Source organism: Zootoca vivipara, chromosome 10, assembly GCF_963506605.1.
Source record: "Zootoca vivipara chromosome 10, rZooViv1.1, whole genome shotgun sequence".
Lineage (NCBI taxonomy): Eukaryota > Metazoa > Chordata > Lepidosauria > Squamata > Lacertidae > Zootoca > Zootoca vivipara.
In genome coordinates, this window is record NC_083285.1 from 67,872,741 (window position 1) to 67,890,361 (window position 17,621).

At 46.2% G+C, this 17,621-nt stretch overlaps 1 protein-coding gene across 1 annotated transcript in view; it reads left to right on the forward strand.

Moving 5' to 3' along the window:
• Positions 1-17,621, forward strand: part of LOC118091535 (uncharacterized) — a 45,743-nt gene that overhangs the window by 25,469 nt on the left and 2,653 nt on the right. Inside the window, exons 10-18 of the mRNA XM_060279760.1 lie at positions 173-314; positions 2,893-3,076; positions 4,321-4,420; positions 7,262-7,380; positions 9,662-9,699; positions 11,621-11,733; positions 13,877-14,025; positions 15,767-15,861; positions 17,057-17,135. Of these exons, the coding sequence (XP_060135743.1) occupies positions 173-314; positions 2,893-3,076; positions 4,321-4,420; positions 7,262-7,380; positions 9,662-9,699; positions 11,621-11,733; positions 13,877-14,025; positions 15,767-15,861; positions 17,057-17,135 (1,019 nt within the window). The remainder of the gene's footprint in view (positions 1-172; positions 315-2,892; positions 3,077-4,320; positions 4,421-7,261; positions 7,381-9,661; positions 9,700-11,620; positions 11,734-13,876; positions 14,026-15,766; positions 15,862-17,056; positions 17,136-17,621) is intronic.

Here is a 17,621-nt window from a genome sequence, read left to right on the forward strand (position 1 = left end):
CTGGCACACTGCAGCTCGGCCTTAGCCGGTCGTTGTATTCCTACCACCTCCGTGGCTCCATCTGCCCAGAAGGAATAGGAGGCTGTTTCTCAGCAAAAAAAACTCCTGCACGGTTGATGCTGCTCAAAAGAAAATACGCACGTGTGTTTTTCCTTTCAATACCTCTCGTCAGATCTGCTCCCTCTGGTTATTGTGACTCTAGTTCTGGGCTACGCGGATAAGCACAACCATTATACCAGCTCTGAGGTTAAATTCACACTGGCTCTGCTCTCCATCATGCCTCTGTCCTACTACATAGGCATGGCAATTGCCAGGTAAGAGGCTTTAAGAAAGAATTAACCATGAGATCTAGGATCATGGAATCGTACAAGGTGTGGTCGGAAAGTTCGGTGAATGGCCACAGAAATCGGACAGCGAGAAACATTCGAACGTACAACCTTACAGGCCTTCAAAGTAGACCCCCTCTGACGCAACGAACCGTTGACAATGTTTGTAGAACTGCTGGAAACTTCTGGAAAAGTCCTCTTTTTGTACTGCTTTTAGTTTCCTCGTCACAGCAGCTTGGACGTGCGAAGTAAGATATCTTTATTGTCATAGTCCCCTTGCGGGAACAACGAAATTACTCGGCTGCTACATCCACTCAGATAAAGCATTCCGCATAATCCAAAATTACAAAACCTAATTAAAAAACAGTAAATATAATACAAAATAACAAGTCAAATAAGATGACTTCAAAGTCCAGGCTTTCCATTTAAGGCCAGAATCGCTCTAGAGAAGAAACTCTTCCTGAGACGGCTTGTTCTTGCCTGCATTGTTCTATATCTCCGTCCCGATGGCAGGAGCTCAAAGAAATGGTGACCAGGGTGCGTTGGATCTCTTGATATGTCTAGTGCTTTTCTATGGCACCTGGTGGTGTAGATTTGTTCTAAGGTGAAGAGTGAGCAGCCAATAATGCTCTCTGCTGTTTTAATAATTCTACACAGCCCTGCTCTGTCCTGAGAAGTACAGCTTCCGTACCACACACATAAACCGTACGTGAGCACGCTCTGTATGGCACAGTGAAAGAAGGCAAGCAGCAGCTTTTGTAGAAGATGGTTTTCCCTTAAAATTCTATTAAAAAAATACAGCCTCTGCTGCGCCTTCTTCACAAGCCCCCTTGTATTAGCACTCCAGGACAGATCCTCCTGTAACTCAATGCCTAGAAATCTAAACGTTGTTACCCTCTCCACACAAATGCCGTCAATCAAAAGTGGCTGGACCTCGTTCTTCTGTCTCCTAAAGTCCACCACAAGCTCCTTTGTTTTCTTTGTATTTATGAGCAAGTTATTAACTCTGCACCACTCTTGTCAGCCGCTCCACCTCATCTCTATAGTCTGTTTCACCCTCCTTATCAGAGATGAGCCCGATCACGGTTGTGTCATCTGCAAATTTGACAACCCTATTTCTAGGGTGGGCAGCGACACAATCATAGGTATAAAGAGTATAAAGGAGCGGACTAAGCACGCATCCTTGCGGTGTTCCTGTGTTAGTCCTAAGCATGTCAGACATATAAGGGCCCAACCGGACCCTCTGGGAGCGATCTGAAAGAAAGTCCAGTATCCACCCACAGAGTGATAGCGGGAGCCCCAGATTTCCCAATTTATTTATCAGACGTCGCGGTAGAATGGTATTAAATGCCAAGCTGAAATCTACAAAAAGCAGTCTGGCATAGCTCCCCCGCTGCTGCTCCAAATGTGCAAGAACAGCTTGGAGGGCAATCGCCACGGCATCCTCTGTTGATCTTTTTGTTTTGTAGGCAAATTGGAATGTGTCCAATCCCTCTGGTAGGCAGGCAATGACATACAATGGTACCTCTACTTACGAATTTAATGCGTTCCGAACACACATTTGTAAGTCGAAAAAAATTGAAAGTCGAATCCCATAGGAATGCATTGGGAGAAAATATTCGTAAGTCGAAGCAACCCTATCTAAAAATTCGTAAGTACAGTGGTGCCTCGCTAGACAAAATTAATTCGTTCTACGGGTCTTTTCTTATAGCAAAAAATTCGTCTAGCAAATCCCATAGGAATGCACTGAAATTTTTTCGACTTTTTTTTGCCCATAGGAACGCATTAATTGAATTTCAATGCATTCCTATGGGAAACCGCAATTTGCTAGACGAATTTTTCGTAAAACGCATTCGTCTAGCGAGGCAAGCTCCGCTCGAAAAATCCTTTCGTTAAGCGGAAATTTCGTTAAGCAGGGCATTCGTTAAGCGAGGCACCACTGTAGAAAAAAATCCTATCTAAACCGCATCCAAGATGGCGGACGGAGCTCCATTCGTAAGTAGAAACATTCGTAAGTAGAGTTATTCGTAAGTAGAGGTACCACTGTAATTTCGTTGGGAAATCTGTGCCCTTTCAGGGCAGATTTCAGTTTTGGAAAAAGAAAGAAATCCAGTGGGGCCAGACCGGGAGAATATGGAGGGTGGGACAGCTCAGTAACCTCAGTAACAATTTCACGTGGAATGCAAATCTTCCGCCATCATTCGGACGGACAAACGCCGATCCCTCATCAATAGCTCACAATTTTGTCTCGACATTTGCCACCGGTCTACTTGCCGCTGGTCTGCCAGATCGAGGGTCACCTTCGATGGTTTGCTGCCCTTCACAAAAATGCTTAAACCATTCACACACTGTCTTTTGAGTTACAGCTTCATCTTGGTACACAATTATTTCGTTGGTTTCCGATTGTATGTTCAAATATTTCTCGCTGTCCGATTTCTGTGACCATTCACCGAACTTTCCGGTCACACCTTGTAGAATGCCTGAGTTGGAAGGGACCCCAAAGCTCTTCTGATGATGCCGAGGGCCGGCAACTTCACCTTGTGGACCTTCTCTGTTTCTCCTGCAGCATCTCAGCCCAGAGCAACTTTGCGGTGGGGGCCGTGGTCAACGCCACATTCGGCTCCATCACGGAGCTCACGTTCTACATCACGGCCCTCATCAAAGGCGCCCGGGAAAAGAACAAGTGCTACGAGGAAATCGTCAAGTCCGCCTTGACGGGGACCCTCCTGGGCTGCGTCCTTTTCATCCCGGTGAGTCCAGCCCTCGAGTGCCCATCCTGACCCTTGAAATAAACACCTACTTGACTGAAATATACTCGGAGTCGAGAGCGAATTCCATGCTCTTTACTCAGCTTGTAGTAGCAAAAGAAGAATGGCTCTTTCTTCAAAACGTCTGCTATATATACATTATTTACACAATGGGCCTTGCCTGATTGCCTACTTCAGGGCTGCTCCTGCAGGCCAATCAGGTTGTGGATTCACTTCCGCCAGAAGCCTGATTGGTTGGGATTGAGAACCTCAAGTATACCTGAAAGAGCGTCTCCACCCCCATCGTTCTGCCTGGACACTGAGGTCCAGCTCTGAGGGCCTTCTGGCGGTTCCCTTACTGCGAGAAGTGAGGTTACAGGGAACCAGGCAGAGGGCCTTCTCGGTGGTGGCGCCCACCCTGTGGAATGCCCTCCCATCAGATGTCAAGGAAATAAACAACTACCTGACATTTAGAAAACATCTGAAGGCAGCCCTGTTTAGGGAAGTTTTAATGTGTGACATTTTAATGTATTTTAATCTTTGTTGGAAGCTGCCCAGAGTGGCTGGGGAAACCCAGCCAGATGGACGAGGTACAAATAATATATTATTATTATTATTATTATTATTATTATTATTATTATTATTATTATTATTATTATCTGGGCCAGCTATCCATGTTGGTCCCACATGAGCCGATAAAAGGGCCAAATGTAACTTACAGGGTCCCATGGGGGGGGGTCAAACTGGGCCCCGACCAAAGGCCAATCTTGCAGGCCCCGTGGAAGGATGTCAAGTCCCTAGGGCCCTGGTCTCCTACGATAGAGTGTTCCACCAGACTGGGGCCAAAGCCGAAAAGGCCTTGGTCCTGGTTGAGGCCAGTTTAACCTCTTTGAGGCCCCTGACCTCCAAGATATTCTTATTTGCAAACCGTAAGGTCCTCCGCGGGGCACACCAGGGATGTCTTAAACATTCTTTTCATTTCATTGTAAATCATTCCCCAATAACGTTTCGTTATTTTGCAATCCCGCCACATATGATGAAACTTGCCCTCCTTCTCTTTGCATTTCCAACACTTCTCCTATACATTTCTGCCATTTTTACAGGGGTAGTGTACCATCTATCGGGGGTGGGCAGTTTGGAGAATGCTGAGATAGGCCTTCCTTCCTGCTTGCTCGCTGCCTCTTCCAAAGCCAGGCTGGCGAACGCAGGGATCAAGCCACTCTGCTTCTCTCTCTTTCTCCTTCAAGGGGCTGTGCATGGTGATCGGAGGCATTCGGCACCAAGAGCAGAGATTCAACAGCAGGTCAGCCGGGGTCAGCTCTGCCCTCCTCTTCCTCTCCGTAGGAGGTAAGTTGTGGAGGTAGGTAGGTAGGAGGGAGCCGTTGATAGCCTCACCCAACTTCCAATCATTTATTGCGTTTGACTAAAAGCCACTACAGGGACCCAAGTGGCACTGTGGGTTAAACCACAGAGTCTAGGGCTTGCTGATCAGAAGGTCGGCGGTTCGAATCCCTGTGACGGGGTGAGCTCCCGTTGCTCGGTCCCAGCTCCTGCCCACCTAGCAGTTCAAAAGCACATCAAAGTGCAAGTAGATAAATAGGGACCGCTCCGGCGGGAAGGTAAACGGCGTTTCCGTGCGCTGCTCTGGTTTGCCAGAAGTGGCTTTGTCATGCTGGCCACATGACCCGGAAGCTGTCTGCGGACAAACGCTGGCTCCCTCGGCCTATAGAGCGAGATGAGCGCCGCAACCCCAGAGTTGGACACGACTGGACCTGATGGTCAGGGGCCCCTTTACCTTTACCTTTAAAAGCCACTACAGATTAGTTTTTACAGTTCCAGCAAGTCAATTAAACCCTGATGAAGGAAAACCAGAGCTATACACCTAATTTAAAGGTAAAGGGACCCCTGACCGTTAGGTCCAGTCGCAGACAACTCTGGGGTTGCGCGCTCATCTTGCTTTACTGGCCCGAGGGAGCCGGCGTACAGCATCCAGGTCATATGGCCAGCATGATTAAGCCGCTTTTGGCGAATCAGAGCAGCACATGGAAACGCCATTTACCTTCTCACCGGAGCAGTTCCTATTTATCTACTTGCACTTTGACATGCTTTGGGACTGCTAGGTTGGCAGGAGCAGGGACCGAGCAATGGGAGCTCACCCCGTTGTGGGGATTCGAACCGCTGACCTTCTGATCGACAAGCCCTAGGCTCTGTGGATTAACCCACAGCGCCACCCGCATACCGCATACTGTACACCCATTTACAAGAAGTCAAATTAATGAATCGACCGCAAAGTCTGCGGCTTTGTCTTTTATATAGCTAGCAGGAATGCTTTGAGGGGCTTTAGCAAATGGGGCTGTTTTGAATGCAACAAGCAAGACGCAGTCAGATAATAGCCAACATATTTTCAAATAGCCAACATATTTTCACTTCAGGGTTCTGCCAGCATCTGTTCCAATAAATCTCTTTCTGGGGTTTTGATAAGAGCTGACAATAGAGCATATAACAGGGGAGGTCTTCTCCCTCACCTACAAATACAAAGCCTTAAATGCCTTGGAACATTTCTGTATCTTCCATCTAAGACTGATATAGGCATTGTTTGAAAACGGAGAGCAGTTCCCAGGGAGGCAAAGGTCAATGACTGCAAATTTTGTGCTCCTGGTGTGGCTAGGTAAAGGGGCCCCTGACCATCAGGTCCAGTCGTGTCCGACTCTGGGGTTGCGGCGCTCATCTCGCTCTATAGGCCGAGGGAGCCGGCGTTTGTCCGCAGACAGCTTCCAGGTCATGTTGCCAGCATGACAAAGCTGCTTCTGGCGAACCGGAGCAGCACACGGAAACGCCGTTTACCTTCCCGCCGGAGCGGTCCCTATTTATCTACTTGCACTTTGAGGCGCTTTCGAACTGCTAGGTGGGCAGGAGCTGGGACCGAGCAATGGGAACTCACCCTGTCGCGGGGATTCGAACCGCCGACCTTCTGATCAGCAAGCCCTAGACTCTGTGGTTTAACCCACAGCACCACCTGGGTCCCATGCCCTGGTGTGGCTAGATTTTAGCAAATAGGACCAATGGGGGAATTTTGAGATATAGATTAGAGACAAATCATCCTTGTTATCCTGTTTATAAATCCAACCCCTGAGTGGTCTGGTAATACCAGGGAATACAAAAATATCTGGTGTCAGGTTTTTTTGAGGCTAGCAGGTCTAACTTGCCCCAACCCAAGCTTCTTCCTTTGTTCCTCCAGGCAGAGTCTAGGCATATGGTCCTGCTTTTCCAGGAGGGAAAAGCAGCCAGAATTGCCTTAACCCTCCACGATAAGCCTGAACATCCATATTAAGATGTGCTAAAAAATGATCCTGTTAAAACAACACAGTACAGGGATACCTTGGTTCTCAAACAACTTGGAACCCAAACACTGCAAACCCAGAAGTAAGTGTTCCTGTTTGCAAACTTTTTTTGGAAGCCAAACGTGCTCCGTTTTGAGTGACGCTTTTGATTTGAGTGCCATACTTCCATTTTCAGTGTTACGCTGAGGTCTGTCTGTTTTTGCTATTTATTTCATGTTTTTGTTTTCGTAGCTCTTTTTGTTTTGTTTTTGTGACTGCGTGGAGCCCAGTTCAGCTACTGATTGATTTATTGATTGATTGATTGTGTGTGTGACTGCAGTTCATTGTTTATCGCTTTCATTTTATGGTTCAGTGGTCTCGTTAGATAGTAAAATCCATGGTCAATTGCTGTTTTAGGGGTTGTTTTTAAAAATCTGGAACGGGTTAATCCGTTTTGCATTACTTTCTGTGGAAAAGCGCGCCCTGGTTTTGGAACGCTTTGGTAACGGAACGGACTTCCGGAACGGATTAAGTTTGAGAACCAAGGTACCACTGTAATGAAAATGGGGAAACTCGGGTCAAGGGAAAGATGAGGGCTGGACAGATCCTGGGAGGCGATGGGGGCTGATCTCTCTCTTTTTTTTAAAAAAAAAATTAAATAAACTTTATTGAAATTCAAATTAAAACAAGCACACACATAAACACATACACACACACACTTGAAATGATAATAATAGCATACAAAATCATATATAATATAAAATAATGATGAAATAATAACAATACTGATAATAAGAATTTAACTTGGAAATTAAATTCATACATTCAACTTAAATCCATCTCATCTCGCTCTCCTTTCCCCCCCCAGGTGTGTTCGCTCCAACCCTCTTCTCCAAAATCTACGGGAGGCTGGTCTGCGGGGAATGCCAGAACGTCACCGAAGAGCCACCGGGCCACTACGTCTGCCAGAGCTGCCACTTTGACTTGGTGAGCAGCAGCTTCTGGGCCCCACGTGGGGCTGGGATTTCACCAACCAGTCCCAGCTGCGTTGGCTATGAAGCAGGCATAACCTCTTCGCTGCCCTGCAGTGGAACTCAGCGGCGAAAACCAGCCCAGATGCATTCTGAGTTGCTGGTTTCTTCAGACACCGCAGGGGATTTTGGCTTCTTAGGGTTCCGAGTTGTTGATGACTAAACTTCTGTACCGCTTAAAGCCAAAATAATTCACCGAGCTGTTTACAAGGCATAAAAGCAGCTGCTTTTATGATCAATTTACATTTCTGTATCACCCTTCATCAAGAGACCTCAGGGCAGTTTACAGCTTAAATCGCAAAACAGGTAATATAAGAGCAAAAGGGGGGCAGGAATAAAATCATAGAATCATAGAATCATAGAATCATAGAGTTGGAAGAGACCACAAGGGCTATCCAGTCCAACCCCCTGCCAAGCAGGAAACACCATCAAAGCATTCTTGACATATGCCTGTCAAGCCTCTGCTTAAAGACCTCCAAAGAAGGAGACTCCACCACACTCCTTGGTAGCAAATTCCACTGTCGAACAGCTCTTACTGTCAGGAAGTTATTCCTAATGTTTAGGTGGAATCTTCTTTCTTGAAGTTTGAATCCATTGCTCCGTGTCCGCTTTTCTGGAGCAGCAGAAAACAACCTTTCACCCTCCTCTATATGACATCCTTTTATATATTTGAACATGGCTATCATATCACCCCTTAACCTTCTCTTCTCCAGGCTAAACATACCCAGCTCCCTAAGCCATTCCTCATAAGGCATCGTTTCCAGGCCTTTGACCATTTTGGTTGCCCTCTTCTGGACACGTTCCAGCTTGTCAGTATCCTTCTTGAACTGTGGTGCCCAGAACTGGACACAGTACTCCAGGTGAGGTCTGACCAGAGCAGAATACAGAAATTGTGCAAGGGTTATAATGTAAATACTCCAATTAAATTATTATAAGTATTTATTCAATAAAATTATTAGTTGCTTTTTTCCCCTTTTTTTTGCAACAGCAACTAAAAAGCAGCTTCGTGACTTACAATAAAAGAACAACATATATTAAAACAACCCATCCACTCTAAAAGGTTGTAGATGGGTCAATCAGCCTTGTTAAAGAGGAAGCTTTCTGCCTAGCGCCTAAAGATATGTAAATGAAGGCGCCAGGCAAGCATCCCACAAACAGGGAGCCAATGCAGAAAAGGCCCTGTCCTTGTTTTGTCCCACGAAGATGATCTCAGGGTCTGGTTCGGTTCATACGGAGGTGCTGGAGTCCTAAAGCTTTATAGGTCAAACCCAGCTCTTTGAATTGGGCCCAGAAACTAATCGGAAGCCTGTTGAGCAGTTGAGCCAGGATTAGTGTTATGTGTTAAAGACAGTCTTGCCTCAGTGAGCAAACTGGCTGCCAAATTACACTTGGGCAAAAAAATAAAAAATGAAAGGCACAAATACACCTAGCTTGAGAGCAGTACATGTGAAAAGGATCTAGGAGTCTTGGTAGCCCACAAACTTGACACGAGTCAACAGTGTGATGCAGCAGCTCAAAAAGCCAATGCAATTCTGGGCTGCATCAATAGGAGTATAGCATCTAGATCAAGGGAAGTAATACGGTAGTACCACTGTATTCTGCTTTGGTCAGACCTCACCTGGAGTACTGTGTCCAGTTCTGGGCACCACAGTTCAAGAAGGATACTGACAAGCTGGAGTGTGTCCAGAAGAGGGCAACCAAAATGGTCAAAGGCCTGGAAACGATGCCTTATGAGGAACGGCTTAGGGAGCTGGGTATGTTTAGCTTGGAGAAGAGAAGGTTAAGGGGTGATATGATAGCCATGTTCAAATATATAAAAGGATGTCATATAGAGGAGGGAGAAAGGTTGTTTTCTGCTGCTCCAGAGGACACGGAGCAATGGATTCAAACTACAAGAAAGAAGATTCCACCTAAACATTAGGAAGAACTTCCTGACAGTAAGAGCTGTTTGACAGTGGGATTTGCTACCAAGGAGTGTGGTGGAGTCTCCTTCTGTGGAGGTCTTTAAGCAGAGGCTTGACAGCCATCTGTCAGGAATGCTTTGATGGTGTTTCCTGCTTGGCAGGGGGTTGGACTGGATGGCCCTTGTGGTCTCTTCCAACTCTTATGATTCTATGAAATTCTGCACTGGCTAAAGTTTCCAAACCATCTTCAAAGGCAGCCCCACATATAACAATGTTTGCAAATGGACAACGTCTGGCACTGCGGGGTCTGATAATTCTATTATCTCTTTGTAGATGGAGAACAATGGGACCCTTTACTACAGCCATGTTGAGTAAGTACCTCATCATCCGCCCTTTTTATTTGCCTGTCCTGTAACTGCTTCTGGTCATGGGAAGCCTCCGCTGGCTGGAGCTGTTGTGAGCCATAAAATCTCATTCCGTCATGTGCAGAGGCACATAACATGCTCTCTGTCTTCCTCATCCCTGTCTGTGGCAGATCGATTTTTCTAAAGCAGCCCCACGCACGAGTCGTTCATCATCTGATCTGATCACCAGTTCCCTAATAGCTTCTGAAAACAAAAACGGAAAAACTCTGCATGAGGCTTTGGGAAGCGACTCCTGCGACTCAAAGGATAAACCTGTTTATTGAGTGTTTATCCTGATTCGCTTGCACAAGGCTTACGGGGAGGTTAAATTATATCTGGTCTTTAATGAGCTTTTTCTCTGATTTGTTTGTGGGGAGGTTCAGTGATGATGAGCATTCATTTGCATTTGGTTTTTCCCATTAATCATTTAATAACTCCACACTTTTTTTGGTATAATTTTTTTTTAATTTTCCAAATCTTAACAATTATATAATACCATTACATGACAACCATTATATCATTTGCTCTGCCGAGCTTATAATAATAATAATAATAATAATAATAATAATAATAATAATAATAATAATAATTTATTATTTATACCCCGCCCATCTGGCCGGGTTCCCCCAGCCACTCTGGGGGAATACCAACAAAATACTAAAATACAGAAATCCATCAAACATTAAAAGCTTCCCTAAACAGGGCTGCCTTAAGATGCCTTCTAAAGGTCTGGTAGCTGTTTTTCTCTTCAACATCTGTTGGGAGGGCATTCCACAGGGCAGGCGCCACCACCGAGAAGGCCCTCTGCCTGGTTCCCTGCAACTTGGCTTCTCGCAACGAGGGAACCGCCAGAAGGCCCTCGGTGCTGGACTTTGGTGTCTGGGCAGAATGATGGAGGTGGAGACGCTCCTTCAGGTATACTGGACCAAGACCATTTAGGGCTTTAAAGGTCAGCACCAACACTTTGAATTCTGGGCGGCTCAACTCCCCTCCGTCCTTTTTCTGGTTTCCTTCTGTTACATTTTATTTTGCACATTTATAACATCTCCATCCTACATTTAACTCATCTTAACATTCACTTAAATAGAATGTCAGTTTCGCCAATTCCGCAAAGTCCATCATCTTTGTCTGCCACTCTTCTTTCGTCCGTACTTCTTCTTGTTTCCATTTTGGGGCTAAAAGGTTTCTTGCTGCTGTTGTCGCATACGTAAACAATCTTTTTCTCTCCCCTTGGTATCTCTTCGCCCACTATACCCAGTAAAAAGGCTTCTGGTTTTTTTAACAAAAGTGTTTTTAAACATTTTCTTTAACTCATTATACATCATTTCCCAGAAAGCCTTTACCTCTTTACAGGTCTACCACATATGGTCATACCTGCCAAGTTGCTGTCAGAGAAATAAGGGACCGGGCCGGAAATAGCAGATCGGAAGTCGCACTGCAGCCATTTTGGAACTGGGCAGAGCAGCATCAAAAGTCGCTTCTGAGCATGCTCCGCCCAGTTCCAAAACGGCCGCCGCGCCAGAATAAACTGGGGAAAAACAAAAAAATCCGTTTTTTCAGCTAGGAACAGCTGGAAAAACGGGGATTTCCCGGGGAAAACGGGAGACTTGGCAGCTATGCATATGGTAAAAGATACCTTCCTTTTCTTTACATTTCCAACACTCGATAGATCTTGTGTTATACATTTTAGCAAGTTTTGATGGTGTAAAATACTACCTGTACATCATTTTCATCACATTTTCTTTAAGTGCACTGCAGGCATAGATCAGCTTCTCTACGCTCATCTCTGCCTCTTAAGGTTTGGTCCTGGGGCTGCCCTGGCAGGCGGGCCAGGCGTAAAGGGTAGGAAACCCCCCTCCTGCAAATTTTAACCCTTTGTGTGTGGCAGGCCCTTAGTGTATACGGTGTCCCTGTTGCTCCCTGCGGCCTACATCATCGGCCTGCTCTTCACCCTGAAGACTCACTCGCACATCTACGACATCCACGTCAGCGACTGCCACAGTAAGTAGCTTCCTGAGCTTTGCTCTTGGCAGGTGGGGAATAATAATAATAATTTTTTATTTATACCCCACCCACCTGGGCTGGGTTTCCCCAGCCCCTCTGAGAGGCTTCCAACAAGATATTAAAATACAATAATTCATCAAATATTGAAAGCTTCCGTAAACAGGGCTGCCTTCAGATGTCTTCTAAAAGTCAGATAGTTGTTTATTTCCTTGACATCTGATGGGAGGGCGTTCCACAGGGCGGGCACCACCACCGAGAAGGCCCTCTACCTGGTTCCCTGTAACCTCACTTCTCTCGCAGGAAGGGAACAGCCAGAAGGCCCTCGGTGCTGGACCTCAGTGTGGGCAGAACGATGGGGGTGGAGACGCTCTTTCAGGTATACTGGACTGAGGCCATTTAGGGCTTTCAAGGTCAGCACCAACACTTTGAATTGTGCTCGGAAATGTACTGGGAGCCAATGTAGGTCTTTCAAGACCGGTGTTATATGGTCTTGGCGGCCACTCCCAGTCACTAGTCTAGCTGCCGCATTCTGGATTAGTTGTAGTTTCCGGGTCACCTTCAAAGGTAGCCCCACAGAGAGCGCGTTGCAGTAGTCCAAGCAAGAGATAACCAGAGCATGCACCACTCTGGCGAGACAGTCCGCGGGCAGGTAGGGTCTCAGCCTGCGTACCAGATGGAGCTGGTAGACAGCTGCCCTGGTTACAGAATTGACCTGCGCCTCCACAGACAGCCAAGGAATAAACCCTCCACAAATCTTTGAATTGTGCCCGGAAACATACTGGAAGCCAGTGTAGATCTTTCAGGACAAGTGTTATATGGTCTCGGTGGCCGCTCCCAGTCACCAGTCTAGCTGCTGCATTCTGGATTAGTTGTAGTTTCCGGGTCACCTTCAAAGGTAGCCCCACGGAGAGCGCGTTGCAGTAGGAAGTGGGCCTCTCTTAATGCCTCGAGGTGGGTCGTGCGCCACTGTGTTGAAGTCCCAGAGCTCTGTATACAGTTCTTCACAGTGCAGAGTTAATCTGCGGAACTTGCTGCAGCAGGAAGCAGGGATGGCCCCCGTCTTGGAAAAGATCAGACAAAACTGTGGCAAAAGCTTTCTTTGGTGGCCTTTTAGAAGTGGGTTGGATGCCAGGCAAGTCCTACTTCTCCCAGGCCTTTGGCCAATTAAACAATCTATAGGCTATTAAACTGAATTGGGTGGCGTGTTGTTTTCGTTTGTTACTATGGTTGTGTGTGTGTATGTGTATGGTAAAGGTAAAGGTTAAGGGATGCGGGTGGTGCTGTGGTCTAAACCACTGAGCCTCTTGGGCTTGCTGATCTGAAGGTTGGCGGTTCGAATCCCTGCAACGGGGTGAGCTCTCGTTGCTTTGTCCCAGCTCCTGCCAACCTAGCAGTTTGAAAGCACATCAAAGTGCAAGTAGATAAATAGGTGCTGCTTTGGCGGGAATGTAAACGGCGTTTCCGTGTGCTCTGGCACTCGTCACGGTCCTCCGTGTGCCAGTAGCGGTTTAGTCCTGCTGGCCACATGACCCGGAAAACTGTCTGTGGATAAATGCCAGCTCCCTTGGCCTGAAAGCGAGATGAGGGCTGCTACCCCAGTCGCCTTTGAGTGGACTTAACCATCCAGGGGTCCTTTACCTTTTTACCTATATATATTTGCGCAAACCGCCCTGTAATCTTTGGCTGAAGCCTGCATAGAAATTTAATAAATAACAAATAAATACCCCTTGCAGTTTAAGGGTGAATTCTGTACGCAATGGAGATGTAAAAGATTTGGATCATCACCACCAGGAGGAAATGATTAATAATATGGAAGTCCAGGAGATTCCTTGGAATCTTGTTCTTAGGATTTATGTTGAGAAACCAAATAAATATTTTTTTAAAAAAACAAATAAAATAATTATAGTTACCTGCAAAAAAAGAAATTTAACAAATGACAACAATGGTAACGTTGCTGGACGTTTTGCTGCGCTTTTTTATATTCTGTTGGAAGCCGCCCAGAGTGGCTGGGGCAACGCGGTTGGAGGGGCGGAGTGCAAGTAATAAATTATTATCGTTATCAACTCCTGACTCCCACCCTCCCTGGCTGCTGCTTCCACGCCACTCGCTTACGAATGCACGTGTCTCTCCGGTTTTCTAGTGCCCGGCCACCACCACAGCGCTGTGGTCCACTGGTCTCGCTGGAGGGCTTTGCTCATCTTGCTGGTCGCCACTCTGGGCATGTCTGCCTGCGCCGACCTGGCCACGGAGCACATCAGCCCCATCTTGAATAACTCGGCAGTGTCTCAGGTAAGGAGGAGGCAGGGCCAGGGGTGGCACAGGTGGGGGCCGCAGTGGGGCGGTGCCATCCTTGGCGTGAAGGCCTGAGCTCCTTTTCCATGTCCCCCGCCCCGTCTAAGGAGGTGATTCGCTACCAGGGCCTTTTCGGTGGTGGCGCCCCAACCGTGGCTCGAGGCTCTCCTGGCCGTCGCAGGAGCATCTCTTAAGCCTTTCTGTTCTCCCAAGCCTTTCAATATGATTTTTAGTTTTTTAGGATTAGAAACGGTGCTGTCGTTGGGCCGTCAGCATTGTTTTATGGGTCTTTAAGTATATGATCACAGACCATTGCAAATAACACAAACCTGGGAAACTAAAAAAACAACAACAAAACAAAACAAAAACATGGGACCCAGGTGGCGCTGTGGTTAAACCACTGAGCCTAGGGCTTGCTGATCAGAAGGTCGGCGGTTCGAATCCCTGTGATGGGGTGAGCTCCCATTGCTCGGTCCCAGCTCCTGCCAACCTAGCAGTTCGAAAGCACGTCAAAATGCAAGTAGATAAATAGGAACCGCTACAGCGGGAAGGTAAACAGCGTTTCCGTGCGCTGCTCTGGTTTGCCAGAAGCAGCTTTGTCATGCTGGCCACATGACCTGGAAGCTATACGCCGGCTCCCTCGGCCAATAATGCGAGATGAGCGCGCAACCCCAGAGTCGGTCACGACTGGACCTAATGGTCAGGGGTCCCTTTACCTTTACCTTTAAGTATATGATCAGTCTTCGAACGATATATCAGTAACGCAAGGAGGCGTTATTTTTTTTAATAAAGTATTTCTGCATAGCCTTATGGCATTCTCTAAATTGCCAGCTTCCCACACTTTCTGCTCCTTTGGTCTTGGTTTTCTCTGAAACAGGTTAACTCCAAAAAGGAGAGGGGTGTGAGAAAATTAATATTATTATTATTATTATTATTATTATTATTATTACAGTGGAATTTCAGTTGTCAGATCTGTTCTGGAAGATCGTTCGACTTCACACTGAAGGGTGTGAGAAAATTAATAATAATAACAATATTATTATTATTATTATTACAGTGGAATTTCGGTTGTCAGATCTGTTCTGGAAGATCGTTCGACTTCCAAAACGTTTGACTTCCGAGGCACGTTTGACTTCCGAGGCACGTTTGAAAACGGAAGCAATTACTTCCGGGTTTTTGGCATCCGGGTTCCGAATAGTTCGGCTTCCCAGATGCTAGAAAACCGTGGTTCCACTGTAATAATAATTTATATGCCACCTGTCTGACTGGGTTTCCTCAGCCACTCTGGGCGACTCCCAACAAATCCAGGCTGGAGGGGAAAGTCAGTGATTTGGAGGAGAACGTCACGAAGTGTTGACTATCTACACTAAACGACGGCGTGGGTGAAGCCTATTTTAGTCGCATTGTGTATATATATATTGAAGCTCTGCACTGCTCGGAGCAAGCAGCTTATAAATCGGCTAAAGAACCAAATACCATGTTTCTCATATTATAAGACACGTCTTATATTTATTTTTTCCTCAAAAAAACACACTATGGCTTATTTTCAAGGGATGTCTTATTTTTTTCCTCCTCCTCCTGCCACGGCCGGCATTGCTGCTGCGCCTATCACTATGTCTTATTTTCGGGGTATGGCTTATATTCCTTGAATGCTTAAAAATCCTGCTATGGCTTATTTTATGGGTATGTCTTAAAATATGAGAAACAGGGTAACCACGGCCACCTCTCCTTCCCTCAGCACTTCATTGGCGTGACCATCCTTGCCATGGTGCCAGAGCTCCCCGAGATCGTCAACGGGATCCAGTTTGCCCTGCAGAACAACCTCAGCCTGAGGTGGGTCCGCGGAAGCCTAGCCTGGAGGGCTTCCCAAGAAATATCCCTTAAATGGCACTTGCCATCCTCCTATGTCCCATCTCTTTAGACTGGGTGCACGTCACAGCGGATGTGAAGAAGGGAAACCGTTTTTCAGCCCAATATATATAAATCTCAAGTTTACAGCAATAAAAGCATGCAACAAAGACCATTTAAAAGGTTAAAAAGAGACACCCGTTAACCCAGGCATAGAGGTGAAACTCGGGAAATTAGAATATCGTCGAAAAGTGCATTTATTTCAGTAACGCAACTTAAAAGGTGAAACCGATATATGAGATTAGATGCATGACATGCAAAAAGCAAGATATGTCAAGCCTTTATTTGTTGTAATTGTAATTATTTGTCGTTAGGCGGGTCAATTATAAATGGAATGTAATTAATGAAATGTAATAGTGATGTTTATTTTTGTATTATCGTAACTATTTGTTTTATTACTGTGGAATTTCCAAAAGAAAGCATTTGTAGAAATTAAAAGAAAAATAAAAAATAATAAGTTGCATTACTGAAATAAATGTACTTTTCGGCAATATTCTAATTTTCCGAGTTTCACCTGTAGACAAACTCTGCCCTCCAGATGTTTTGGGACTACAATTCCCATCATCCCTGACCACTGGTCCTGTTAGCTAGGGATCATGGGAGTTGTAGTCACAAAACATCTGGAGGGCCGAGTTTGCCTATGCCTGAATTAACCATTTTGGAAGGATGTAGTTGTCTTGAGTAGGCTCCCTTTCAGGAGGCATTTAAAAGCTGGCGCCTGCCAAATCTCCAGTGGCATAGAGTTCCACAGGACTGTGCCGACGAAATCAGTTTTTCGTTGTCAAATGAGCTTTTGCCAACTTGTGTGTGTGTGTGTTTGTGTGAGACCAACAACACTCCTGCAGATGATCTCAGCAACCGAGCTAGGATAGGATAAGGGTTCAGGCGATTCCCAAGGTACCCTGGAACTGTGTGGGGATTTGTGCGATATAAACATGACCGACAGCCCGTGCTGTGTTGTGGCAGAGGCCCTTTCCATCCTGTCAGAGAGGGACCTTTGGACCTCTATGCCACAGGAGGCAATTTCTAACCGGGTAGCAACCTTATGTATCCGGGGAGGGGATTTTTGACAGCTGCATTCTCCTCCCCTCCCCTCCTTCTGTCTCTTTCTCTCTTCTAGCATTGAGATTGGGAACTGCATCGCGGTCCAGGTCTGCATGCTGCAAATACCCATCCTGGTGCTTTTCACGGTCTTCTATGTAAGTCATGGGCTCCCCTAACACCTTGTGTCATCATATCATAGCATTGATAGGGACCCCCAAGTAGGGCCGGATTTAGGTTTGATGAGGCCCTAAGCTACTGAAGGGAATGGGGCCCTTTCTATGTCCAGCTGTCCTTTGTCAACAACAAATTGCTGCTGGTTTTTTGTCTTGAATATATGCTATATGGTAACTTATGGGCCTAGTACAGGCATCCCCAAACTTCGGCCCCCCAGATGTTTTGGACTACAATTCCCATCATCCCTGACCACTGGTCCTCTTAGCTAGGGATCATTGGGAGTTGTAGGCCAAAACATCTGGACGGCCGCAGTTTGGGGATGCCTGGCCTAGTAGGTATCTCAAGCCATTTGCACATGTTGCCCTGCAATAATAATACTAATACTACTACTACTACAAATAATAATTTATTTATACCCCACCCATCTGGCTGGGTTTCCCCAGCCACTGATTCCCCAGCAATCAGTC